The sequence below is a fragment of the Gadus morhua genome, chromosome 10, assembly GCF_902167405.1.
Source record: "Gadus morhua chromosome 10, gadMor3.0, whole genome shotgun sequence".
In the NCBI taxonomy this organism is placed as follows: Eukaryota; Metazoa; Chordata; class Actinopteri; order Gadiformes; family Gadidae; genus Gadus; species Gadus morhua.
The window spans coordinates 23,261,075-23,288,241 of record NC_044057.1 but is presented as its reverse complement, the minus strand read 5'-3'; the positions used below and the strand labels follow the sequence as shown (position 1 = coordinate 23,288,241).

At 38.7% G+C, this 27,167-nt stretch overlaps 1 protein-coding gene, 1 long non-coding RNA gene and 1 gene segment (V, D, J or C); 1 reads left to right on the top strand and 2 right to left on the bottom strand.

Moving 5' to 3' along the window:
* Nucleotides 1–27,167, bottom strand: part of LOC115552672 (uncharacterized) — a 76,326-nt gene that overhangs the window by 38,375 nt on the left and 10,784 nt on the right. Inside the window, exons 1-6 of one of the 5 annotated variants that reach the window (XM_030368961.1) lie at nt 19,113–19,180; nt 18,608–18,934; nt 18,135–18,503; nt 17,840–17,956; nt 17,569–17,624; nt 15,806–16,375 (exon numbers count right to left, since the gene is read on the bottom strand). In XM_030368961.1, coding sequence (XP_030224821.1) covers nt 16,247–16,375; nt 17,569–17,624; nt 17,840–17,956; nt 18,135–18,503; nt 18,608–18,934; nt 19,113–19,155 — 1,041 coding nt within the window. In that variant the 5' untranslated portion in view covers nt 19,156–19,180 and the 3' untranslated portion in view covers nt 15,806–16,246. Of the gene's footprint in view, nt 1–11,445; nt 11,583–11,911; nt 11,994–15,805; nt 16,376–17,568; nt 17,625–17,839; nt 17,957–18,134; nt 18,504–18,607; nt 18,935–19,112; nt 19,181–27,167 lie in introns of those variants that run through there. The other 4 variants (XM_030368962.1, XM_030368960.1, XM_030368963.1 and 1 more) reach the window with 4 other exon arrangements.
* LOC115552681 (uncharacterized) lies at nt 4,851–6,636 on the top strand. Its single transcript, XR_003978354.1, has 3 exons — nt 4,851–5,111; nt 5,278–5,333; nt 5,632–6,636. It is a non-coding gene; the product is annotated as an uncharacterized LOC115552681 (long non-coding RNA).
* LOC115552678 (Ig kappa chain V-II region 26-10-like) lies at nt 21,638–23,662 on the bottom strand. The segment is given in 5 exon segments: nt 21,638–22,306; nt 22,581–22,674; nt 22,866–23,234; nt 23,339–23,452; nt 23,598–23,662. Coding segments are annotated over 4 exon segments (597 nt in total).

The following is a 27,167-nucleotide window of genomic DNA, read 5'->3' as shown; positions in this document are numbered from 1 at the left end:
CATTGTCATAGTTTGATTCTGAACCAATGCTGGACTCACTGAAGTCTATGATTCTGACTTTAGACTAACATTTACATTTCCTGGGACCACTCACTGTGATTGTCTGGAACTTAGAGGCACTTGATAAGGCAAGCCAATTATCCAGATAGCTTTCTGTGAGCTGTAGTTCATGTCATATTCATATTTAAACTGAACATTGAAAATCTACGTTATTCACTTTGTTTACATCTATGGGACATTGAAAGCTAGTATTTAATCAATATTTTCCCTGATGATGAATACATTTGCTTTTGCTTTACACACACACACACACACACACACACACACACACACACACACACACACACACACACACACACACACACACACACACACAGCTTACATGCCTGATAATTAGTTTGTATGAAGACAGGAATGGGGAGTACAGTATTGGAAAATAATTCTACAGTCATGTTAATTATATTACCTACCTCATTGTTATGATAATGATGTGTATAGAAGCATCATATGAGAAATGCATTAAAAGTTTAAGCATAAATATTACTATCATCAGTAGTAGCATATACAGTAGCATTAGTGGTAGTAGTTGAAAAACGACTAACTACTAAAATGCACCTCTCTGTGACCTAGGACAGATCTTATAGAATTAGTTTTGGGTGGAGAGATATTAATGCGCTCTGTGTTAGAGCAACTCCAAAAAACTCAAACCTTTTATAACCACCAGTATAAAGTAGCAGTTAATACAAAAAGCCCAATAAAAAATAATGCTTAAAGGCTTGCTCCTTTTAATCTTTCTCTCTATAGTGTGTGTGTTTTAACCACTGGTTTGTTAACAGAGAGTGAGGCAGCAAGTTGAGAGGCGGGGTGGAGGCTGTTCATGTCTTTATTTTTGACACACCATCACAACTCTTAACCATACCAGACTTTAGGTACAACAGGATGTGTTGATAAGGATCATTAGAAACCAAACATAAAATGGTTATATTCCCGTTACTGACTGAACTTGAATGGGGACAGTGAGGTTCAAGCACTACATCTACATTTAGGGCATTTAGCAGACGCTTTCAAACAAAGCGACTTCCAGTCCCCTGATTAAGGCCCTTATATAAGGCATCTGTGCCTCCGTATGGCTTGTGTCCCTGCTGTGGCTGGTGTAGCGTCAACCATCTCCAGGATAGCCCCCTGTGGTCGAGTGACTCTGAACTCATTCCCTCAAATCCGTGGTGGATCACCTGCTGCTGTTTTGCCATACTTTCGTCTTGCTTATGTCTTGTTCGTGATTACAATATTTTGGGTTTATTGAACCAACTGGGGGTTAAATGTTTGTTTTGATACTGTATTAGTTAAGTTGATTGGGGTGCCAGATTGAATGAGCCTGGTTGGGCCAGCACACCGGGGAAACCCCTACTCTTTGCCCTTGGCTCTTTTATGACCTCAGTGAGTCAGGACCTCGGTTTTTTGTCTCCTCTGAAGGACGGCGCCTTCCACAGCACAGTGTCCCCATCACTGCACTGGGGCATCGGAATTGAAGTTAAAGGTGCCATGACATGCTATTTTATGGATGCTTTAACATAGGTATTAGTGGGCCACTAACACAGTATTCAAAGACGTTCCCGAAATTCTGCTGTGGTGCAGAGTTACAGCCACTCCGAGCCAGTCGCACATTGAGCTTCCCCAAAATTCGCTGTTTTGGTGTCTGTAGCGATAATGCAAATGAGGAGGAGCGAGGCGGGTCAAGGAGGAGGGTGGGGGTGTGGCCCTGAGAAGCTTGCAGCCACGGTACCAAGCGCTCTGTTTACAGTGGATGTATCGCAATGGCGAGGCGCACCCAGCCTTTAGCCTTGTTCTGTAAATATTCTAGAACCCACGGGAGTCCTGGAGCTCTATATCTAAATAAGATCATATAGACTACATAGATATCTATATCATATAATATATATTATCACGGCCAAAAGCTGTGTGAGCTGATATTATGAATCTCAAACGACAGCTTTGGGTTCTCCGACGTTCCTGGTTCTTCCATGTCCACATCAATGTGAAGTAGACTGAACCGCGACAAGGAGGAGAAAGGGATTGTTGCCGGGCAGCGCTTAGGCACCTCCGCCTCCTGCAGCGCCGAGGCGGTGGTCCCTCGGCAGCGGGAAGCGGGGCTCAAGCGGGAGACATTCGCCGCCAACAATCCCTTTCTCCTCCATGTCGTGGTTCATGCTCTTGAGGGAGTCAAAGCCAAAGTTCCTTTCCCCCAATTCCTTCTCACCCATGGCTCAGATAACCCCCACTACAGTCTCGTTGTGGAAATACAAGGGACGTCATAGAACCGAAAAGAAACACTTGCTTTACAGTGTGTGTATTCACACACACACATGTGGCGCTCGCACGGTCGTGTCCCGTTGGCGGGCCAACGTCTCTGGGCGGGCCAGGCAGAGTAAGGGGAGGAGCTTAGATGCTTTGTGACGAAATACCTAAAGACATTCCAAATCAGCGAGCCTCAGTTTTTTCAAAGGCGAGCAGAACAGCTAGTGCTCGTTTTACACCAAACGCAAGTTTTAGCCACTGTGGGACCATAGGCAGGCTAGGGGAACTCATATTTATGTTAGAAAACCTCATAAAGTGAGATTTTCATGTCATGGGACCTTTAAGTTCCAGCCAATCACTGATGATCTAGGATATGTAACGCCTGTGTTTTAAGGACAAATCTTTCACTTGAGTCAGTACAGCACTAGCAGAGCACCGAAACGCAACAATGTTGGCAAGAGTTTTTGCTATTACAATTCTTATTGGGTCATTTAACTAAAATTCCTCTAAAAATATTGCATCCAAATTGTCTGACTTTGTTATTGCTGCAGTATACTGTGTTTTTTGTTAAAAATACAAAATTGAAATAATTTGGAAAGAACAATTTAGACCAGTGATTCATTTTGCTTAAATTGGATAAATTGTTTATGTCTACTTTTCAGTGATGATTGAGACCGAAGAGGTTCCTCGTATCGTCTCTTTGAAAATGGCAATGCTTGGAGATAAGGTTACTTTACATTGTGGTGCTGAAAAGGAAAGTAGATATATTCACTGGTACAAGCAATCTGGAATAGACTGATGTAGCAACTGTTGTCTCAATCACAATAGGATCCCAAATTAGTACTTATTATATTAGATATTAGTACAACTGAAATAAAATCAATCAATCACTTCATTAAGACTGTCATCCAAATTGGTGGTAACAACGACCTTAATTATTTTACTTGACTCTTTATTAAAGCACTTACAAGATAAAATACTATCATACAATTTAAATCATTCCCTGTTCACTAAAATGACAGTCACCCTTCAGGTTCAGTCAGTATTATATATATATATATATATGTAGCCGATAAGATATTTTTTTTTTTTGGACGCACTATTTTGCGCTCCCCCTCTAGATGGCGCTCTAGGCGGCCGCCTAACCCGCCTGTAGGGAAGGCCGCCCCTGACTGCAATAACAATTCTGAGTACTGCATGTAAGTATATATTTTTGTATAGTTGTACATTATCTATTGCAATCATTATTCTTGTAGGATGATGTTATTCCATTTTGCATACTAAATGTACAACAATAGTGATGTAAGTTTCTTTCTTGTATTTCTTTATGTTTTAGTGCTGATTCAGACCCAAGAGAATCCTCCATCACTCTATTTGAAAAAAGTTGAACTTGGAGATGTGCTCAATTGTGCTGTTTTGAAAAGACAGAATATCAATGAAGAATTATACTGGTACAAGCAGACTATGGGATATAATCCCCAAATGGTAGCTAGCAGGTATTTTACATCAAAGATTTACCCGTCTTTTATGTCGAGGTTCAAAGCGGGTAATGGGAGTAACTTCAATTTGACAATCAGCAACGTTCATAAAGAGGATGAAGCAAATTATTTCTGTAATCAAGGAGGACAATATCTAAACATTTGGAATAATGGTGTTTTCCTGACCGTCAAAGGTAAATCATATATTTGTTTGGATATTTGTTGTTTTAAATATCATGATCGAAAATACCTTTTCTCTGAGAGAGCTGCAGAGATATTTGGTTTGTTTCTTCTGATGATTGTTTTATTTAAATGTATAGATCCCAATGACCAGAGGTTTGTCTCCCAGACTGTGGTCCAACAGCCTGTGTCTGCATCAGCTCAGCTGGGAGACCCTGTGGCTCTCCAGTGCTCTATTACCTCCCAGAGGACGGACCACAGTAACCAGTGCCAAGGGGAACCCAGTGTGTACTGGTTCAGATCAGGACCATCTCACCCTGCTGCCATTTACATGAATGGAAACAGGAGTGGTGAATGTCTGGATAGTTCTGGTCCTCCGTCTGCTCCACAGAGCTGTGTCTACACTCTCCCCAAGAACAATGTAGACTCCTCTGATGCTGGGACTTACTACTGTGCCCTGGCAGCATGTGGGGAAGTTGTGTTTGGAAATGGAACCAAGCTGGACATACCAGGTTATTATATTGTATTTCTTACTTCTAGTTTTTTAAATTACTTTCAATTATAATAGATTCATGTTTAGAATATTTAGAATTTAAAGGGGAGTTGTGTTTGGAAATGGAACTAAGCTGGACGTGTTTCAAAATGGCACAAACAAAACAGGTCAATACCAATACTACTAATACTAATACTACTAATACTAATACTACTAATACTATGTACTGTATATATAGATAGATAGATAGATAGATAGATAGATAGATATAATATCCATATGACTTGGAACATGCCAGTGGATCTGTGTACAGAGCTGACCATGTATATATGGATAGTTCCTACTTCAAGTTCAATGGATTATTTTATTAGAATATATGATTTTGGTTATTTAGTTTATTTATCTGCCAGGACATGAATAGATTACCTTATTTCAAATTCAGGAAAGTATTGCACTATTTCAGGTTTCATTATATGATCTTCCAGTACAATATATGTAATTGTATCCAAAATATACCATGAGTGACACATTTTTCTGTTTGATTCTAGGATCCAATATGCATCTAGTAACCATGGTGCTTGGAATACTGTTGGCTTGCTGTCTGGTTGTGATTATAATCCTCTTTCTAACCAGAAATAAAAAGCAAGTTTGTGAACATTGCAAAGGTACAGTACATTATACACTAAGCCTATCGATACGACCTGATATGAGCTAATGACAGGTTAGAGATCCCTAAGTGTTTACAGAGAACCTACCGAAATTGACCACAAGTTGTTTGACGCATTTATATTTGAATAGATAAAATAATCATTCCCTTTGTGTGATTCCCAGGAACACTGAGAGCCTCCTACCATGTTGCACATGACTCAGTGATTCAGGAACAACAGGTATATCTGTGTTGTGCATTTTCTGCATTATATGAATGTATGTTTATTCATATTGATCATAAAACAACTTTAGTATTTAGTAATCAGGGAAATCACAGATTTAATTAGATTAATTTAAGCTACCTGGTCAAATTAACTGATCTATTTTGTTATGGCAGCAGACCACATGTTGTTAGTATTATTAGCTCCCAGAACAAAAGTAGGATTGTAGCTTTGACTTTCGCACTTTACAGCTGTGAATCCTCTAAGAAGATGGTAGTGATTTGCTAGATTTGGTAGTAATATGCTTTTGTTGTAGGAAGGAAAAACAGATTTGGAAACCTATGCAGCGTTGGAGTTCTCCAGTGAAAGGACCCAGGAGAGCCTGTATTCTACTTTGAGAGAAACCTGCCACTGAAGTCCATCAACCAGGTCCTATTATAGTTTGATCTGGTGGATGTGTAGTACATTTCTTTAAGGGATAAAAACGACAAGCTCAAGTTAAGATGAAAGATACAATAAATAATACGATTTAGAAAACTCAAATGGCAGGACAAGTTTACAGCGCTGGTAGGAGATTCAGTTCCAAGTATTTATTTTTTAATTGGAGATGATAAAGAATATCAGTTTGTGTATCCAACTGTAGATACTTTCAGTCGCTGCAGATAAGACCTTTAGCGCCTGCATTGTGTGCAATTGTCATTCAAATCCAACATTTTATCAGATCAAATTACTTAATTCGAAATTTCATATGTTAACATTTCAGCTTTTTTTTTTGCATTGAAGCATTAAGGTTTCTGAAACTTGAGTGATTGATTGTTGCTAGAATGTGTAAACTAATATTAGTTGGAATGGATGAAGAACTTGCGATCTTGTCGATATAAGCTCCATGCTCTTAACACCTTGGCTAGACAAACTGCTTTTTGGGAAATTTGCAACGCGAAATAAATGAAAAAAAACACTTGGATTGTTTGGTTCTAATTTGCAATCAACAGAGCCTCGAACATTGATTTGTAGGTTTCGTAGGGTTGTATACAATCCCAATGGCTGTCCAGGTGGTTGTGGCGTCTAACACGGTTGGTTTCTGAAGTATGTGAGCAACACATCCTGTGGAGACCTACAGTCAGGTCTATCTATGGTTCAGAGATCTGGTGGTGTGTCGAAAGATGAAGACATAGCCAGCCACAGCCCTTGTCTCTCCACTTGGCGCCTCCCTCTCTGTTTCCTGCTCTGTACACTCTAGTGAGAGAGATGAAAGGAAAAAACACGTCAAAGTATGATGTGGAAAATAATTCTGCATTCAAATCTGTTACTTAATTTTTTAATTTCTTATTTACATTATCCAAAGTGTTTCCAACAATGTTTTTTTTTTATTTAAGGTCTAATTCATTGGGTGAGGTTGCATGTCAATGGCATTATTTCCCCTTTAACCCCTCACTTCCGGGGAAATTCCCGATATAGAAAGCCTCTTAGAGATATGATGTTTCAATATCGATCTAGCTCACCATGTATGAGCCACTATGCCAAGGGTACCATACTCATACCATACACCAAGCTACTGAAGTGTTTCCCATCCATTGATTTTACTTGGGTGGTCCACCCAGGTATATTTAGGCCGTCAAAGTGTTTTTCGGAAACCCATGTTAGCATTTTCTGATGAAGGAACCTCAAGACCGCAGCTTTCATTGTCTCCATTTATTGATACTTCCCCTTCACAAAATAATTAAACCGTTTCACTCATACAAATTTTCTATGCAATTTTTTTAATATTCTGGAATAGTACCCACCAATGATAACAAATCTAAAGTCTGTTAAACCTGTATTAAAAACCTTCAATTTCATATGCCCCCCAAATATATTTCATTTTCATTTAAATTCATTTATTTATTTAAAGGACAGTTCACATTAATCTATATTTCTGTTAATATGCCAGTGTTAGCCAGCAGGCTAATTTTCAACTGTAGTCCTTTTGCAAGATGTTAAGCGATCAACTTAATTCCTCCCGACCGTCTTCCCTCCTGGACCGAAGTGGTGATCCGAGGGCGAAAGAGACGTGTGTGACGCACCTTAATTCCCATGGTCATTAAGGTGCGCCGAACATTCTGCGACCCATTCATCCTCATAACTTTTGGCAGGAGCAGAATTACATTAAAAATAAGGCGCGTGTGTTAGGCCAATAGCCTGACCAATCATCATTGTACCTCCCACCTCTGTCTCCTCCCACACTGCCTTCCTCACCTGCAATATGGAGGACAGCAACAGACAGCAAGTAATCATGTATTGTGTAATCCTATCAACAAATGGTGGTTTAAATAAAACAAGGTGAATGATTTCAGTTTGTCAGCTATGCCAACGGAATCATAAAGAACCTCATCTGTGAAAGTCCTTACTGTCCATGAAGTCAGTGTCCTGTTCAGCCTGCGCTGGTCTCAGTTTGATGGCGGCCAGCCTCAGCTCACCGATCAGCTGTGTCGTCCTCCCGTCACCTCTAGCTGGTACCTGGCCAAACAGGACGAAACACAACAAAGGCGTCAACAATGGGGACAATGTTGGATCAATGTCATGTTGTTTCTACAAACAGTTTCTTATTTCATATAATAGTATAGTGTACAGTTATTATATATTGTACATAACATGTGGCCATATCATTCAGTTCACCCAGTACCCATAAAAAAATCACTCTTCACAAACACAAAAATCCCCTTTCAGGTTCAGTCAGTGATAGGAAATGCGTGTGCATTTCATGCTTGGTTACTGAATAACCGCAGCAGCACGTTCTGTTGACCTTGAGGCAGGTCGATGGATGTTTCAGAGCAGAGCTGGTGGTGCGTGTAGAACAGAGACATGTAGCCACAGTCCTCGCCCCTCAGCTCAGCCCCTGCTTGGGGCGATGCTCTCGGTTTCCACCACAGTGGTAAAAAAATAACAAGAAGTAAGTAAGTATGTAGGTATGTATCTTTTATTAGCTCTTTCAGAATCAGGCTTTATTGGCCAAGTACGCTTGGATATACCAGGATTATGACTTGGGTTCATAGATGCTTGTTGCATTTCATTAGATCAGATAGATCCATTTCTTGAAGCTGCTTTGCCTCCCACATAAACAAGAAAAAAATTAAATTATTCAAATACCAGATCCCATCTTAAATCAAATTGGACCTTTAAAGACAGAGGGGATCCAGTCTCTTTTTTTGGACCGTAGCAACTGGTAGACAGGAGATGACCTCACATAAATGTAGATTCCCCAGAGGGGGTAAAGCAATAACCCAGTTCAGATCAAATAATAGGAGTTGGTATCTGGTGATGCAAAAGCACATCCAAATTAACGGTAATGCTGTGCTGTTTGGCAAATGGTGAGAAACATTTGATAAACGCGGGGAAGTGTCCACTTGGGACATTATTGTAAATCGCCCTTTTAGAAAGAGTATTGTCGCCAGGGCTAGTTACAAGGTAAATCTCTGACGCCATGCAACGGCTAAAGACACTCTGCAACGAACTAGTTCACACAGTTAAACCTTTGTCTGCAACGGTCTCAAACCGGTTTTCATCCCTAATCTTTGCTCTGAACTGGGATTAGGGGAGAGTCAGTTATTTGTTTCGCCTTCAACGCACTTACTCAGACTGAAACGCTTCCTTTTAATTATTTATTTTACATGTTTTGTATTTTTTTGGTGCATTTTCTACCCTGTTTATCTGCTAAACTTTGTAATATGTGGTATGGGAGCTGCTAAACAATCAGTTGGATAATAATGGAGGTCAATGGGTCGCCTACTGCCCAATTTCAGCAGTTTTTTTATTTGTTATAGTTTAGGATATTTGATTGATACCTAAACCCGCACTATGTAAGTAGTTCCTCCAATGTCCCCTTGACTCAGTGATTGAAGAGCAGGAACTGTTTCAAGGTTGTCCACATAATAGTAGTAATACATTCACTTTGCCTGTAATTTCTAGTTCAAAGGGTAGATTACTAAAACATTCCATATTATGTACTACAAACGGCACATGAGTACCCATTTTTCAGATCATTTTGGGTCCAAGAGACAGACGAGGAGGACAATCGTTTAAAATTAAATTACATACTATAGGCTACATTACTACAAATATTTATTTTATAATAAAAATATGACATTGTTTTTTTAATCTAAATGTAGATTGTCGTATAGTTACTTTCCGGTGAGGATATTATGGTTAATAGTTGCTACATTTTTGGTTTATGAAATCAGATTTTAGTGATTATTCATTCTATGAAAAACACTGATGAAATGTCTATTTAAAAAAAAATATGAGGGAGTCACTTTTCTGTACCCAGAATTTGTTCCAATTGGTGTTCAAATTCGTGTCTGCATCAACTCCTCAGAAATGCACACATAGATTCATCGCTGCAGCACATATACAATAGCAAATCAATCAATTCATTCAATGCCTTTGTTAACAACATTTTTAGAATAGCAAATAACTTTTGAAAGTGAATGAAACACATGAACATTTTTACAGCGACATAAAAACCTTTGGCAGCCAAGCGCACACATTATGGCTAGAACCAAATTAACCCCAGCTACAATCAGGTTGAAAGATATGAATGTGCTCTGTGCAGCTTCATGAACGCAAGCCTTTAATAATGACCAGTGTTAAGTGGCAGTTAATACTACAAGCTAATGAAAAGTAGCGCTTTGAGTGTTGATTCCTATCATCTCTCTCGCTATAAGTGCTATCCGAGCATTGTCCTAATCGTACTAGTATTCACCTTATCTTCCCTCAACGTATTTTAAGCTTGTATTTTTAACATCTTTGGAAATATACTTCACATGAAAATCACAATATTGAGAAATTCTAACTATATTTCGACCAGATCGTTGGATTTCAGTTGCAGGTTTCTCTCTCAGCAGATAACAGACTCTTCTGGGTCATTCACTGTTCGTCTTCCTCACACTCCAATGCTGCGTAGTTCAAGGAATCAGTTTTCTACGTCATAAAACAGAGTTTGCAAACGTCAGAGAGGACTCACAGTTGACAAGAGTCATGACATGGTACATATTAGTAGTCATCCAACCCCTGTTTTGGCTTGAAGTCTTACAAATATAAAAAGAAATGTACAGCAATGTTCAAATGTTATTTTGTTCCTCATGTAATAAATGTTACCTGTTACCTTTCCTCCAAGTGCCTCGTGGCACATAGGGCCTTTACAGAACCTTTCCATTTCTCTCTGTCCTGTAATGTAATAAATACTCAAGTATAAATATATAGGAATATCGCACACTAAAACCTGGGTAGGATGCTGCTGATATGAGGTGTTGAATGTGTGAATGTGCTGTAGTGTCACAATGCTCACTAACCTGTAATGTATGATGAGAATGAGGATTAGAATCACAACCAGAAAGCAAGCCAACAGAATCCGATGCACCAGGATCACTAGAAAGTTGTGATCTAGAAACAGACAGCAATGGGTCATTATGAATCTGTAGAACCCATCATATTCTGTACCATTACATTCACATTAAGTAATGCAAGATACAATGTATGGAATAAAATCTAAAATATTCTTTCAGTATATCCATATGTGATTAACTTCAATGTATATTATCTTCTTAATTCAATATTTTCCAAATAAACTGGAAGTAGGAAGTAAAATATCTTTACCTGGTGTGTCCAGCTTGGTTCCATTTCCAAACACAACTTCCCCACATGCTGCCAGGGCACAGTAGTAAGTCCCAGCATCAGAGGAGTCTACATTGTTCTTGGGGAGAGTGTAGACACAGCTCTGTGGAGCAGACGGAGGCCCAGAACTATTCTGACATTCACCACTCCTGTTTCCATTCATGTAAATGGCAGCAGGGTGAGATGGTCCTGATCTGAACCAGTACACACTGGGTTCCCCTTGGCACTGGTTACTGTGGTCCGTCCTCTGGGAGGTAATAGAGCACTGGAGAGCCACAGGGTCTCCCAGCTGAGCTGATGCTGACACTGGCTGTTGGACCACAGTCTGGGAGACAAACCTCTGGTCATTGGGATCTAGACAGTTAAAAATAAAACAATCATCAGAAGAAACAAACCAAATATCTTTGCAGCTCTTTCAGAGAAAATTATTTTCGATCATGATATTTAAAACAACAAATATCCAAACAAATATATGATTTACCTTTGACGGTCAGGAAAACACCATTGTTCCAAATGTTTAGATATTGTCCTCCTTGATTACAGAAATAATTTGCTTCATCCTCTTTTTGAACATTGCTGATTGTCAAATTGAAGTTACTTCCATTTCCCACTTTGAACCTCAAAATAAAAGGCGGGTAAATCTTTGATGTAAAATACCTGCTAGCTACCATTTGGGGATTATATCCCAGAGATTGCTTGTACCAGTATATCTCTTCATTGATATTCTGGTTTTTCAAAACCGTACAATTGAAAGTAACAGTATATCTAAGTTCAACTTTTTTCAAATGGAGTAATTGAGGATCCTTTTGGGTCTGAATCAGCACTAAAACATAAAGAAACTTCCATCACTATTGTTGTACATTTAGTATGCAAAATGGAATAACATCATACTTCAAGAATTATGATTGCAATAGATAATGTACAACTATACAAAAAAATATACTTACATGCAGTACTCAGAATTGTTATTGCGATACTCAACAATGTCATGGTTTGATGCCGACCCAGTGCTGGACTCACTGAAGTGAATGATTCTGACTTTAGACTAACATTTACATACCCTGGGACCACTGTGATTGGTTGAACTTAGAGGCACTGAATGACGCAAGCCACAGATTGACTTAGGTACTGCGAGGTAAAGTTCATGTTGGATTTAAATCTAAATTGAACACTGAAAACCAATGTCGTTCACTTTGTTTTTGTCTAACTGGTATTTTCCCTGAATGATTAATACATTTGATTTTGCTTGCTGGATTCCTATCAATGTTATGATTTCCATTGTAGAATATAAATATCTCTCACACACACACACGGGCACACACACAGTTTATATAGCTTAAATGCCGGTCATTAGATGGTATGAAGACAGAAATGGGAAGTACTGTATTGGAGAACAAACCTAAAGTCATGTTAATTATGTCACATTGTTATGGGTCGAATAGAAAATGTGAAATGTATGTATTACCATTTTCAGTAGTAGTAGAAGTGGTAGTAACAGTAACATTAGTAGCAGACACTATAGCATTAGTAGTAGTTGAAAAACACTGAAATTGAGGAGTTAAAATGCACCTCTCTATGACCTAGGACAGATCTTATAGAATTAGTTTAATTCTATTAGATCGAGTACCAAAATGAACCCCAGCTATGGGTGATGAGAGATATTGATGTGATCTGTGTTAGAGCAACTCCGAGAAGCTCAAGGCTTTTATAACCACTACTGTGGCAGTTAATACAAGAAGCCCATGAAAGATAATGCTTTAGGTTCTTCTTCCTTTAGTCTTTCTCCCTATATTGTATGTGTTCTAACCACTGGTTTGTTAACAAAGAGTGAGGCAGCAAGTGAGAGGCGGGGCGGTGGCTGGTCATGTCTTTGTTTTTGACACACCACCACAACTCGTAACCATACATAGACCTGACTCTGCTGACTCAGGATGTGTTTCTAACATTCTGCAGAAACCAAACATGAAATGGTGTAATGGATATATATATATATATATATATATATATATATATATATATATATATATATATATATATATATATATATACTGACTGAACCTGAATGGTGACTGTCAGTTTAGTTAACGGGGAATGATTTTAATTGTATTATATTATTTTATCTGGTAAGTGCTTCATTAAAGAGTCAAGTAAAATAATTAAGGTCGTTGTTATCATCAATTCGGACGACAGTCTTAATGAAGTGATTGATGGATTTTATTTCAGTTGTACTAATATCTAATATAAGTACTCATTTGGGATCCTATTGCAATGGAGACAACAGTTGCTACATGAGTCCATTCCAGAGACACATAGCCACCATTCGTACACAGCCAAGGATGTTATGTCTCTGTCTTGTCAGGTGTTAAGTGAAGGACATGCCCTCGTTTTTATCTTGTTTTTGTTCTGCCCCTTCTCTCGCTTTAGTAGTCTCTGTACACAGATCAGTTCTAGTGCCCTTCTAGTACCCTGATAGTGCCCTTCTAGTACCCTGATAGTGCCCTTCTGCCCGTCTGGTCCTTCCAGTGCCGTTCTAGTGCCCTTCTAGTGCCCTTCTAGTGCCCTTCTGCCCGTCTGGTGCCCTTCTAGTGCCCTTCTGCCCGTCTGGTGCCCCCATGGTTGAAAAAGTGTGCTAAAGTGCCCTCTATGGTTGTGAAAATGAGAGAAAGTGCCTTATTGGCTGCCCTTTACACGTGAACAAAAATTAATGAGTGCCCTAGGTTGCCCCTGATGATGTGCCCTCTGGAGCAAGAATATGGCAAACCGAAAAAAACATGTTCTGGTTAGCTATTGAGGTACAGACGTTCCTCTCTTTGGTAGCTGACGAACGGGGAATGCGAGGCGTTGCTTTCATGTGGCGTCGCCATGACAAACAGCTACATCGAGTGATACTTAAATCTCCACTGGATAACGAAGGGGATAAAGAGTATGTCAGTACCCATAGTGGAAAAGCGCAAATAGATGCCAAGTTAGAAAAACTTAATATTTTCAGTTTGCATAATCCGTTTAAAATGAATATACATTTTTTGAGCGTTCAAGATCATTCAAGTGTAGGTCATTTCATGCAAGAGAGACGATAATGGTCAGCTATCAGCTCAACATGAAGGAAAACATCCTTAAATGCTTCCGTAGCTGGCTGTCAGCGGTCAAAGACTGTATGGTAGCGGCACATTGAATTTTCTCCAGTCTAATTTTTACTTAAATGTTAGTAAAGATGAATGCAGTAAGGCATCCTCCTTTCTTTGGCTAAAATGTGAAAGTGCACAATGATGTGAACAACTCATTTTGGTGTTTATAAAGTCGCTAGAATAAGGGGAAACAGTGTCTTTGAAGTAAACAATTTTCTGGGGGAGGACCCCCAGACCCCCTGTTTAAATTATGAGCCCAACTATTCTTTTAAGTGCTACATGGAGAGGTAACAAGTGCTCCGAATGGGACCTTCAAGGCAGTGCTTGCTAAGGTTAGGGGATAGGACCTTAAAGGCAGCGCTGCCTTTAAGGCTCCGTTGGGGGAACAAAACACCATCAAGTTAGAAAAGCCACTGTGTCCGCTGGTGGGGCCCCATGTTGTCCAGAATGTGCCCTTTTTGTTTTTTCGCCCCTGCGCTTTAAACAGTCTGAGTCCGCCACTGGTCTCCCTCCTCACCCGCCGGTGCATCTACGGACATGCCCCTACCTCCAGGAGCTCCTCTCCCCCCAGACCACCTCACGCACCCTTCGCTCTGCATCAACACACACCCTCAGACCACCTAAGACCAAGCTCCAAGAAAATCAGCTTTGTGCCGGGTGCAATCTAGCAACGATACATGCGTCGTGTAGAAACTCAATTGTGCTGGGTGCAAGATAGGGACCCTTGTGCTAAAACAGGCCATTAATGTTTGAGCTTGCACCACTTTCTGCCCTTTCCCCTGTTCCTGTCCTAAATTGTAATTAATTTGGTAAAACGACATCAAGCAACAAAAACCTTGTCTCTGAACATCTACATTTTATAGCTGTTTGTTTAATTTAAATATGTTTAACATCAGCAAGTCATGTTTACATCGCTACAACCACCTAGACAGCCATTGTGATTGTGTATATGACCCCATGAAACCTATAATTCATTGTTCAAGGTTGTGTTCATGCAAATTAGAACCAAACAATTGCAAGTGTTTTTTTATTTGTTACATTTATTTTGCATTGCAAATTTCCCACCAAGCAGTTTGTCTAGCCGAGGTATTAAGAGCATGAAGCTAATAACGTCTTTATCCGTTCTTTATCCATTCCAACTAATATTACTTCAAAAATTCTAGCAATAATTAACACTTAAGTTTCAGAGACCTTAATGCCTAAAAACTTACAAAAACCGAAACGTTAACATATGAAATATCGAATGAAGCCATTTGATCAGGTAAAATGTTGGATAAACTGTTTTTACATGTTATGTAGACACAAAATATGAAATAATATACCAACAATTTTTATTATAATAAATATATTACATTGTTTTTCTATCTAAATATAGATTGTGGTGATTTAGTAACTGTCAGGTGAGGATGTTAATTTAAATGATATTGATACCCATATCAAAAGTATTAATTAATAGTTAATACATTTTCGGTTGATGGAATCAGATTTTAGTGATTATACAGCCATTCTATGTTAAACACTGATGAAATCTATATTTAAAAAAGTATAATGAGGGAGTCACTTTTTTTGTTCATGGAATTTGTTCCAATTGGTGTTCCAATTCTTGTCTTTGGTCTTTGATTCTTGTCTATCAACTCCTCAGAAATACACACACACCAGTGGATAGATCCATCGCTGCAGCACATCAGATATAAAATAGAAAGTTGTATACATCAATTCCTTCAATTCCTTTATTAACAACATTTTTAGAATAGCAAATAACTTTTGAAAATGAATGAAACACATGAACATTTTTACAGCGTCATAAAAACCTTTGGCAAGCACACACATTATGGCTAGAACCGAAATGAGCCCAAGCTACAATCAGGTGGAGAGATATGAATGTGCTCTGTGCAACTTCATAAACTCGAGCCTTTTATAATGACCAGCGTTAAGTGGCAGTTAATACTACAAGCTAATGAAAAACAGCGCTTTAAGTGTTGCTTCTTATCATCTCTCTCGTTCAGTGCTATTCGAGCATTGTCCTAATCTTACTATTTACCTTAGCTTCTCTCATCGTATTTTAAGCTTGTGCTTTTAACACCTTTGGAAATATACTGCACATCCATGTTAAAATATTGAGGAATTCAAACTATATTACGACCAGGTCGATGGATTTCAGTGGCAGGTTTCTCTCACAGCAGAATACAGACTCTCCTGAGTCCTTTCACTGTTCTTTTTCCTTCCTCGGGTTTTCCTGCCAGAGAACTCCAACGCTGCGTAGTTCAAGGAATCAGTTTCCCCGTCCTACAACAGAGAACTGTGCATTACTAACTGGATACATAGTTATTAGATTACATAACTATCTGAGAGGATTCACAGCCGTATAAGGACCACTTCTTCTAGAGTGAAGGTCAAACCTACATCCTACTGGGGTATATGCGTCTCATCCTATACTGGGGCCTAGACAGGCCCGGCGCCACATGGGGGCAAGAGACTGCAAGGCCCCCTCAGTTATAATATTGTGCCCCCTTAGTTTTCTATCCATATTTCCCATCACACAATCTGACCCATCCTTCATTCTCACCCTAATTGTTGTGTCAGAGCGCTTCATTCACACAACTCTACTGCACACATGGCACATCAAAGTTAGACATTTCACTAGATGAAAGAAAACAATTGTGCCTGGACTTTGAAAAAGAAGGTTAGGGTCAATTTGACCGTTTACTTACTTAAAAAAAATCATTGAGCGGCTGAATCAAATATCTGAATCGCAAAATTTGTTTTATATGGTACAAAGTTGCTCGCTTTGTATTATATTGACGAGGCTGTGCAAACCTTGACCAGTCTCTGCTGCTGTCATACACAGCGTATTACGGCACTCTTGTGGAAAGACAGCTTGGTCGGGAATTATCCGTGTTTCTACAGTGTTGCAGTAGCAGCCATGGGGGGTAGAAAATACATTGTGTCTACTACAGATAAATACAGATTATTATGGCTCCTGTGTTATCAGCAAGTAAAAAATAGTTGTGCCCCCTCTGTCATATCTGTCCTCTCAGAAATGACATCCATGTAATTAGAACAGATTTATATTTCTTGATTCCCTTGAGGAGACATCCATGAAACACTGCTCAAAAACTAGTGCTACTCAATAAAAATGAATTTGGATCCGAAACACATTGTTTTCCATTGGGTTGTTTTTCGATCCAAACAATATATCTTAAAAGTAGAAACAGAAATTGACAAAATGTAAAATATTTTCACTTTTTACGTGGATTAATATTGAATAAGTACTATCCAACATGAACCGCAAGTCCTAGCTGGTTGTAACATCGAGGCAACTTCATTTGATCTCCACAGCACTAAACACATCAGTTCTGCTAGTTGACAAACGTATAGAATAAATGAACTATACATTTAAATTGGATCTATGGATTTATAGTACTATGTAACACCATCAAAGTTAACCAACTGAATGCAACATGTTGAAACAGCTGTACCTGTGGTTCCAGAATCACTGAGTCGTGTGGGACAGAGTAGGAAGCACCCAGTGTTCCTGAGAACAAGAACGGAAGAAAAACATTCACTTTTAAGATTAAGTAGTTTATGCAGAATTGATAACCCCAAAATAAATGTGGATGTTAAAAAACAGAAATTTAAATGTACGCCAAAATTGAAGACGTCAAACTATTACTACTGGGATTCCTAAACTAAGACCAATTTTTATCAAATCAAATGAATCACAAAATCAAATTTTGAGAAGGTACAGACCTTTGCAATACTCACAAACTTGCTTTTTATTTCTGGTTAGAAGCAGGATTATAATCACAACCAGACAGCATGCCAACAGTATTCCAAGAACCACGGTAACTACATCCTTCTTGGGTCCTGGAATCAACAAGGTGTCATCATGAAACTGTTGAAATCATGTTTTCTGTAACATTACATTCCCATTTCATTAATCATGACTCTTAAATAGCATGTGTTGAAATAACCTCCTCAAACCCAGCAGGTCATTCATTGATGTGTCTATTATCTTCTTCAGTAGGAAATGAAATATAATGACCTGTTAGGTCCAGCTTGGTTCCATTTCCAAACATGACTGCCCCACATGCTGCCAGGGCACAGTAGTAAGTCCCAGCATCAGAGGAGTCTACATTGTTCTTGGGGAGAGTGTAGACACAGCTCTGTGGAGCAGACGGACCAGAACTATTCTGACATTCACCACTCCTGTTTCCATTCATGTAAATGGCAGCAGGGTGAGATGGTCCTGATCTGAACCAGTACACACTGGGTTCCCCTTGGCACTGGTCACTGTGGTCCGTCCTCTGGGAGGTAATAGAGCACTGGAGAGCCACAGGGTCTCCCAGCTGAACTGATGCAGACACAGGCTGTTGGACCACAGTCTGGGAGACAAACCTCTGGGCATTGTCGTCTGCACAGTGAAATAATATAATCATCATCTAAACTGAGAAAACAATTATATTGGGGCTTCATTCAGATGCCGAATTAGAAAAAAAGTAGAACTGGATATCTTACCTTTGACAGACAAAAAAAATCCACTCCAATAATTTGAATAATGCTTTTGGCAGAAATAGTTTGCTTCATCTTCTTTACTCACAGATCTAATGTTCAGATCAATGTCTGGTTCATTTACATTGAAACTTGAATCGAAAGGGGGAAAAAATGTAACATAACTAGACACTATTGAAGCAACCTTTTGGGGAACGTATCCAATCGATTGCTTGTACCAGAAAAGGGAAGTTCTATTTTCCTCTCTAGCACCACAATGTAAAGTAACAGTATCTCCAATTCTTGCGGTTTTCAAAGAGACGATACCAGGAACCTCTTTGCTGTCAATCATCGCTGAAAAAATATGCATAAACAATTAATCCCATTTAAGAATGTGCAAAAATGAACCGCTGGTCTATATGATTCTTTCAAAAGATTTAAATTGAATATTGTTAACAAAAAACACAGTGTACTGCAGACACTATAATCCCATACAATTTGGACATAACATTTTTGGAGGAATTTTACTTACATAACCGAATAAGAATTGTCATAGCAAAAACTCTTGCCGACATCGTTGCGTTTTGGTGCTCTACTAGTGCTGTACTGACTCAAGTGAAAGATTTGTCCTTAAAACACAGGCGTTACATATCCTAGATCATCAGTGATTGGCTGGAACTTAAGGACACTAAGAGCAGCAAGGCTACTGCGCGACACAGAAAACTAAGTGGAGATCACATTTAATTTCAATCCAAACTGAACACTGAAAACATCGCATACGCATTGTTTTTTATCACATATTACAAACATCGAAAGACAGTATTTATTTCATTTGTTTCCCTAAATATACGATAAGGAGAAATTCAGTCTACCACATTTTTGTTGTTTTTTCAAATATTTTTTACCAATTTTGTGATACCGATTGAATCTTCTGCTATAATTCAACCCCTTTTACCTTTTGGTTAAATAACTGTCAGTTGTAATAGTAGCAATAATGATGGTAATAGTAATGCAGTCTAGATTTTGGCCATGTGATCCAAGCAAGAGCAATTCTCATCGGCTATAAAAAATTTTGGTGTGTCTGCGTTAGTAAGTGTTTGTGCGAGTACAAGATAGTCCAAGACAAAATAATGATTGGCTTTTGAGACACGGATGATGCTGCCTTCATAGTGTCTAGTCTCGTGATCTAATGTTGTCCTCAATGCTGTGGTTTTACTGGCAAAGCATCTGAGGTCTCATCCTGTGCAGGCTGTGCCAGCACTGTGGTCTGAAAGCAGCTAGTAACTGAACCAGAGATCTATACATATCTCTCACTATGTCCATACAGTCTATAAAATACAGTTTATATACTGTATATGTTGTTTTATTTATCCCCTTTGTCTGCTGTTCATTATTCTCTCTTATTCCGTCCTCAAGGTAATACATCTCCCCACATGCTGCCAGGGCACAGTAGTAAGTCCCAGCATCACAGGAGTCCATAGATACTGACTAGGTATCGCCTGAGCTGCGCTGTTCAGTGTACGTATGCTTCAAAGCTGCCGCCATCTTGACATTCACCCCTCCTGTTTCCATTAATGTAAATGGCAGCTGAAATGTGAAGTTGTTCCAATTCTTGTCTTCATCAACTCCTTCATGACAGAAATAGTTTGCTTCATGCTCTTTATTTACATTTTTCATGGTTGAGTTAAAGTCAGTTCCTTCTCTAACTAAGTTTGACGCCGGATTTAATGGGCGGTTAAATACTTATAGATCCATATATTGCACTAGAGGATGCTTGGGGAATATATCCAACGGATTGCTTACACCAGTATACATTTTTACTATTAACATTCAAATCTGCATAATGTAGAGTAACAGTATCTTTTCAAATAGAGTGATTAAGGATCATCTTGGCCCTGAATTAGTACTAAAACATAAAGAAAAATTAAAAACCATGAAGGACCTATTGATTTATGGTATAGTTTAATATATTTAGTTTAAATAATTTAAAAACGAATCTACTACAGTAGGCCAGATGCTTACGTACTATACTCAGAATTGTGATTGTCATCTTTTGATGCTGAATTAGTACTTGACTCACTGAAGATGCAGACTTTAGAGGGATACATGTTTCATTTCAACATTTATAGATCAACTGATAGAACCTTACACTCAAATGTCCAGTTAGCAAGCGAAACATCCACTTAGATTTTCTCTGAGGTTCATGTTGAATTCAAATCGAATCTGAAAACTGAAAACATACCTTTTGACTTTTTTTCACTTATGTGCTGTTGAAAGCTAGCTTTTGTTTCCTTGAACACACAGGGAATATATTTCTCTAAGTTTCTTATATTCTTCTTTCAGTTGGCCTGTCTTGTTATGTCTGGTTGTGGGGCACAAATATCAAAACTTATCATGAAAGGTCTGCTTTACCTGTGAATTATCTAGCTTTTTTACTTTTTTATGAGAAGGCATTTTACTGCACAAAATATTTAGTGGGTCCAGGTCAGGGCCAAAATTACCTCCCCGGTTTTGTCACACCTTCAAAAGGGTTATGATCCCCTGCTCTAAGCAATTCGTTATTTTTAATGGACCAAAAACCAACAACAACATATAGAAGATTTGTAATATTGAGAACAGTGTTTCCAAAACTACTTAGAGTACAGCTCTCCTCAAAGACTTCAAACCCGTCTGAAATACTGCACCGTCTGAACCCAAATTTTTATTTTTTATTTTTCACGCATCCTGTCTTGAATGTATGGCGTAAACAGCAGACAGTGAGGTGGTGCGCTCAGCAGAGCGACCCATTAGGTTACCCCTCCCCACCCTGGAATATACATACAGCAAGAGGGAGAGGGCAAGAGCCAGGAAAACCAGGCAAGACGCCTCTCACCCAGATGCTGGTCTCTTCACCCTGCTGCAGTCAGGCAGACGCCTACGCTGCCTTAAAGCTCGGACTGAGAGACTGAGGAGGAGCTTCTTTCTGCAGGCAGTTAGACTGCTTAACTCCAGTGGACTGACTCGCACTCTTCTGCACCACATTCTATGCACTTTTATATTTATATACCTTTTTTTTTACTTTTTTTTTTAATGACCGTTTCTATAGCATCATCTCATTAAGGGATGTCTGTTTTTAAATTACTATTATCTATTATTTATTCAGGTTCCGGTAATTTGCACAATGAATGACAGAGTGGTGAACCCTTTTTAATTTCACTGCATGTAAAATCTTATTTTTTGCAAACATGTGACCAATAAAACTTTGTATTTGAATTTGAATATACAATATAAACATATTTATTAATTCATTAAATTCCTTTATTGACAACATTTTGAGTAGAAAATAACCAATAAATGAAACATCATGAACATCGCCACAGCCACACAAATATACCACACTTGTCAGTGAAGCCACACAAACCCAAGCCTAGTATAACCCCCAGTGTTAAGTGGGAGTTAATACGACATGCCTATGAAAAAAAGCTCCTCTCATATTCATACTATTTACCCTAACTTATCTAATCTAATTTTAAGCTTATACTTTGTACACCTTTAGAAATGTAATTCACATCCAGGTCGCAATATTGAGGACATCTAACTAGATTTGGACCTGTTTGATAGACTTCAGGGGCAGGTTTCTCTCACAGCAGAATACAGGCTCTCCTGAGTCCTTTCACTGTTCTTCTTCCCTCCTTTGGTTTTTCTGCCAGAGAACTCTAGCTCTGCATGGGTTTTGGTTTCCCCGTCCTATACCAGCATTTCAAAACGTCAGTTAGGAAACACAGTTGACCTGATGCTACATTTCATAGTAATGTAACCACCATTTGGGCTAACATTCAGATAATATTAAAAGAAAAGTACGGCAATTTTCAAATGTTTCTGTTCCAAATGTATTAATAACTATTAGTATGAATAGAAGATATCGCACACTAAAACCTTTCTTTCAACAAGGTTGGGAAGCATGTTGTGGAGAAGCTCATGATATGAGATCTCGCATAGAATGTGCTGTACTGTCACTAACCTGTAATGTATGATGAGAATGAGGATTATAATCACAAGCAGACAGCAGGCCAACAGAATCCGATGCACCAAGATCACTAGAAGACAGTTGGGATCTAGAAACAGACAACAATGGGTCATCATGAATCTGTAGAACCAATCATATTCTATACCATTACATTCACATTAGGTCATGCAAAATATAATATATGGAGTAAATTCACATGTGATGAACTTCAATGCCTATTATTGTCTTAATTAAATACCTTCCAAAATAAACTGGAAGTAGGAAGTAATATATATCGACCTGTTATGTCCAGCTTGGTTCCATTTCCAAACACAACTTCCCCGCATGCTGCCAGGGCACAGTAGTAAGTCCCAGCATCAGAGGAGTCTACATTGTTCTTGGGGAGAGTGTAGACACAGCTCTGTGGAGCAGACGGACCAGAACTATCCTGACATTCACCACTCCTGTTTCCATTCATGTAAATGGCAGCAGGGTGAGATGGTCCTGATCTGAACCAGTACACACTGGGTTCCCCTTGGCACTGGTTACTGTGGTCCGTCCTCTGGGAGGTAATAGAGCATTGGAGAGCCACAGGGTCTCCCAGCTGAGCTGATGCAGACACAGACTGTTGGACCACAGTCTGGGAGACAAACCTCTGGTCATTGGGATCTGAACAGTGAAATAATATAATCATCATCAAAACTGAGAAATACTATATATTTCGGCTACTTTCAGATGATAACATAGAAAACAAGTAGAACAGGATATCTTACCTTTGACAGACAAAAACAATCCACTCCAATTCTGTGAATAATGCTCTCGGCAGAAATAGTTTGCTTCATCTTCTTTACTCACAGATGTAATGTTCAGATCCATGTCTGATTTTGCTGCAGTGAAAATTGAATCAAAAGGGGGGATAACTTCACTATATTCTTCCACTATTAAAGCAACCTTTTGGGGAACATATCCAAGCGATTGCTTGTACCATAAAATATTTATATTTTCCTTTTTAGCACCACAACGTAAAGTAACCTTATCTCCAAGTATTGCTGTTTTCAAAGAGACGATACGAGGAACCTCGATGGTGTCAATCATCGCTGAAAAATTCGACAAACAATTGATCCAATTTAAGACAAAAATGAATTGCAGGTCAATTTTGTATTTTTAACAAAAAACACAGCATACTGCAGAAATGACAAAGTCAAACAATTTGGACGTAAGATTTTTAGAGGAATTTTACTTACATGACCCAATAAGAATTGTAAAAGCAAAAACTCTTGCCAACATCGTTGCGTTTCGGTGCTCTACTAGTGCTGTACTAACTCAAGTGAAAGATTTGTCCTTAAAACACAGGCGTTACATATCCTAGATCATCAGTGATTGGCTGGAACTTAAGGACACTGAGAGCAGCAAGGCTACTGCGCGACACAAAAAACTAAGTGGAGATCACATTTAATTTCAGTCCAAACTGAACACTGAAAACATGGCATTCGCATTGTTTTTATCACAAATTACAAACATCGAAAGCCAGCATTTATTTCATTTGTTTCCCTAAATGTATTATGAGGAGAAATTCTGTCTACCACATTTTTGTTGTTTTTTCATATATTTTTTAGAAATTCTGTGATACCGATTGAATCTTCCGCCATAATTCAACCCCTGTTACCTTTTGGTTAAATAACTGACAGTTTTAGTAGTACCAATAATAACAGTAATGCAGTCTAGATTTTGGCAATGTGATCCAAGTAAGAGCAGTTCTCATCGGCTTCCACACTTAAATATTTTGGTGTGTGTGCATGATGGTAATTTTGTAAGTATTTGTGCGTGTGCACGATGTACAAAAGAAGAGTTAATCAACTTAACTAATAAATAAAATTGGCTTCTGAGACACGGATGATGCTGCCTTCATAGTGTCTTGTCTCGTGATCTAATGTTGTGGCCTCAATGCTGTGGTTTTACTGGCAAAGCATCAGAGGTCTCATCCTCTGCAGGCTGTGTCAGCACTGTGGTCTGAAAGCAGCTAGTAACTGAACCAGAGATCATTACATATCTCCCACTATGTCCATACAGTCTGTAAAATACAGTTTATATACTGTATATGTTGTTTTATTTATCCCCTTTGTCTGCTGTTCATTATTCTCTCTTATTCCGTCCTCAAGGTAATACATCTCCCCACATGATGCCAGGGCACAGTAGTAAGTCCCAGCATCACAGGAGTCCATAGATACTGACTAGGTATCGCCTGAGCTGCGCTGTTCAGTGGAACGTATGTTTCAATGCTGCTGCCATCTTGCCACTGGGTGACCAACCAACTGAATGAATGAACGTCGATAGGGCATAGGTCCTTTCCCGGTCAAAATCACTCTAAATCCCCTTATTTTAAGGTTATCTTCAAGCGGGTCAGGTCAAACTTGTGTTTGTGGTAATGCTAGTAAAAATGTATTAAAAATAAATCATGCATTTTTTACTTTCATTACACCTCTGACCTATGACAGAGACCAACCCGCTTGAAGATTGCATCAAAAGAGTGATTTTGACTGGGAAAGGACTTCTGTCCCATCGATGTTCATTCATTCAGCAGGGTGGTTACCCCGCAGCAAGATGGCGGCATTGTTGACGCATGCTAAGAAGCCGAATGTGATATCTAGTCAGTATATACGTATATCTATGAGAGCAGTCTACATTGTTCTTGGGGAGAGAGTAGACACAGCTCTGTGGAGCAGACGGAGGCCCAGAACTATTCTGACATTCACCCCTCCTGTTTCCATTCATGTAAATAGCAGCTGAAATGTGAAGTTGTTCCAATTCTTGTCTTCATCAACTCCTTCATGACAGAAATAGTTTGCTTCATCCTCTTTATTTACATTTTTCATGGTTGAGTTAAAGTCAGTTCCTTCTCTAACTAAGTTTGACACCTGATTTAATCGGCGGTTATATATTTATAGATCCATATATTGCACTAGAGGATGCTTGGGGAATATATCCAACGGATTGCTTACACCAGTATAAATTCTTACTATTAACATTCAAAGCTGCATAATGTAGAGTAACAGCATCTTTTCAAATAGAGTGATTAAGGATCATCTTGGCCCCTGAATTAGTACTAAAACAAAGAAAAATTAAAAACCATGAAGTACCTATTGATTTATGGTATAGTTTAATATATTTAGTTCAAATAATTTAAAAACGATTCTACTACAGTAGGCCTATGCTTACATACTGTACTCAGAATTGTGATAGTCATCTTTTGATGCTGAATTAGTGCTGGACTCACTGAAGATGCAGACTTTAGAGGGATACATGTTTAAATCAACATTTATAGATCAACTGATTGAACTTGACACTCAAGTGTCCAGTTAGCAAGCGAATCATCCACTTAGATTTTCTCTGAGGTGTATGTTGAATTCAAATCGAATCTAAAAACTGAAAACGAACCTTTTGACCTTTTTTCATTCATGTGATGTTGAAAGCTAGCATTTGTTTCCTTGAACATATGGGGAATATATTTATCTAAGTTTCTTATATTCTTAATAAATCTTAGTAATTTACTTGTATTACAAAATCTAAATTTCAGTTTGCCTGTCTTGTTATGTCTGGTTGTGGGGCACAATTATCAAAACTTATCATGAAAGGTCTTCTTTACCTGTGAATTATCTAGCTTTTTGACTTTTTTATGAGAAGGCATTTTACTGCACAAAATATTTAGTGGGTCCAGGTCAGGGCCAAAATTACCTCCCCGGTTTTGTCACACCTTCAAAAAAAGGGTTATGATCCCCTGCACTAGGCAATTTGTTATTTTTAATGGACCCAGAACCAACAACAACATATAGAAGATTTGTAATATCCTGAACAGTGTTTCCAAAACTACTTAGAGTACAGCTCTCCTCAAAGACTTCAAACCCGTCTGAAATACTGCACCGTCTGAACCCAAATTTTTATTTTGTATTTTTTATTTTTCACGCATCCTGTCTAGAATGTATGGCGTAAACAGCAGACGGTGAGGTGGTGCGCTCAGCAGAGCGACCCATTAGGTTACCCCTCCCCACCCTGGAATATACATACAGCAAGAGGGTGAGGGCAAGAGCCAGGAAAACCAGGCAAGACGCCTCTCACCCAGATGCTGGCCTCTTCACCCTGCTGCAGTCAGGCAGACGCCAACGCTGCCTTAAAGCTCGGACTGAGAGACTGAGGTGGAGCTTCTTTCTGCAGGCAGTTAGACTGCTTAACTCCGGGGGACTATAACTGCCACTCTTGCACTTTCTGCATCCATGCACGTTCTATGCACTTTTATATATATATATTTTTTATCACCTCATTAAGGGATGTCTGTTTTTAAATTTCTATTATCTATTATTCATTCAGCTTCCAGTAATTTGCACAATGAATGACACAGTGGTGACCCCTTTTTAATTTCACTGCATGTAAAATGTTATTTTTGCAAACATGTGACCAATAAAACTTTGAATTTGAATGTACAATATAAACATATTTATTAATTTATTCAATTCCTTTATTAACAACATTTTGAGAGTAGCAAATAACTAATAATGAATGAAACGTCATGAACATCGCCACAGCCACACAAATATACCACACTTGTCA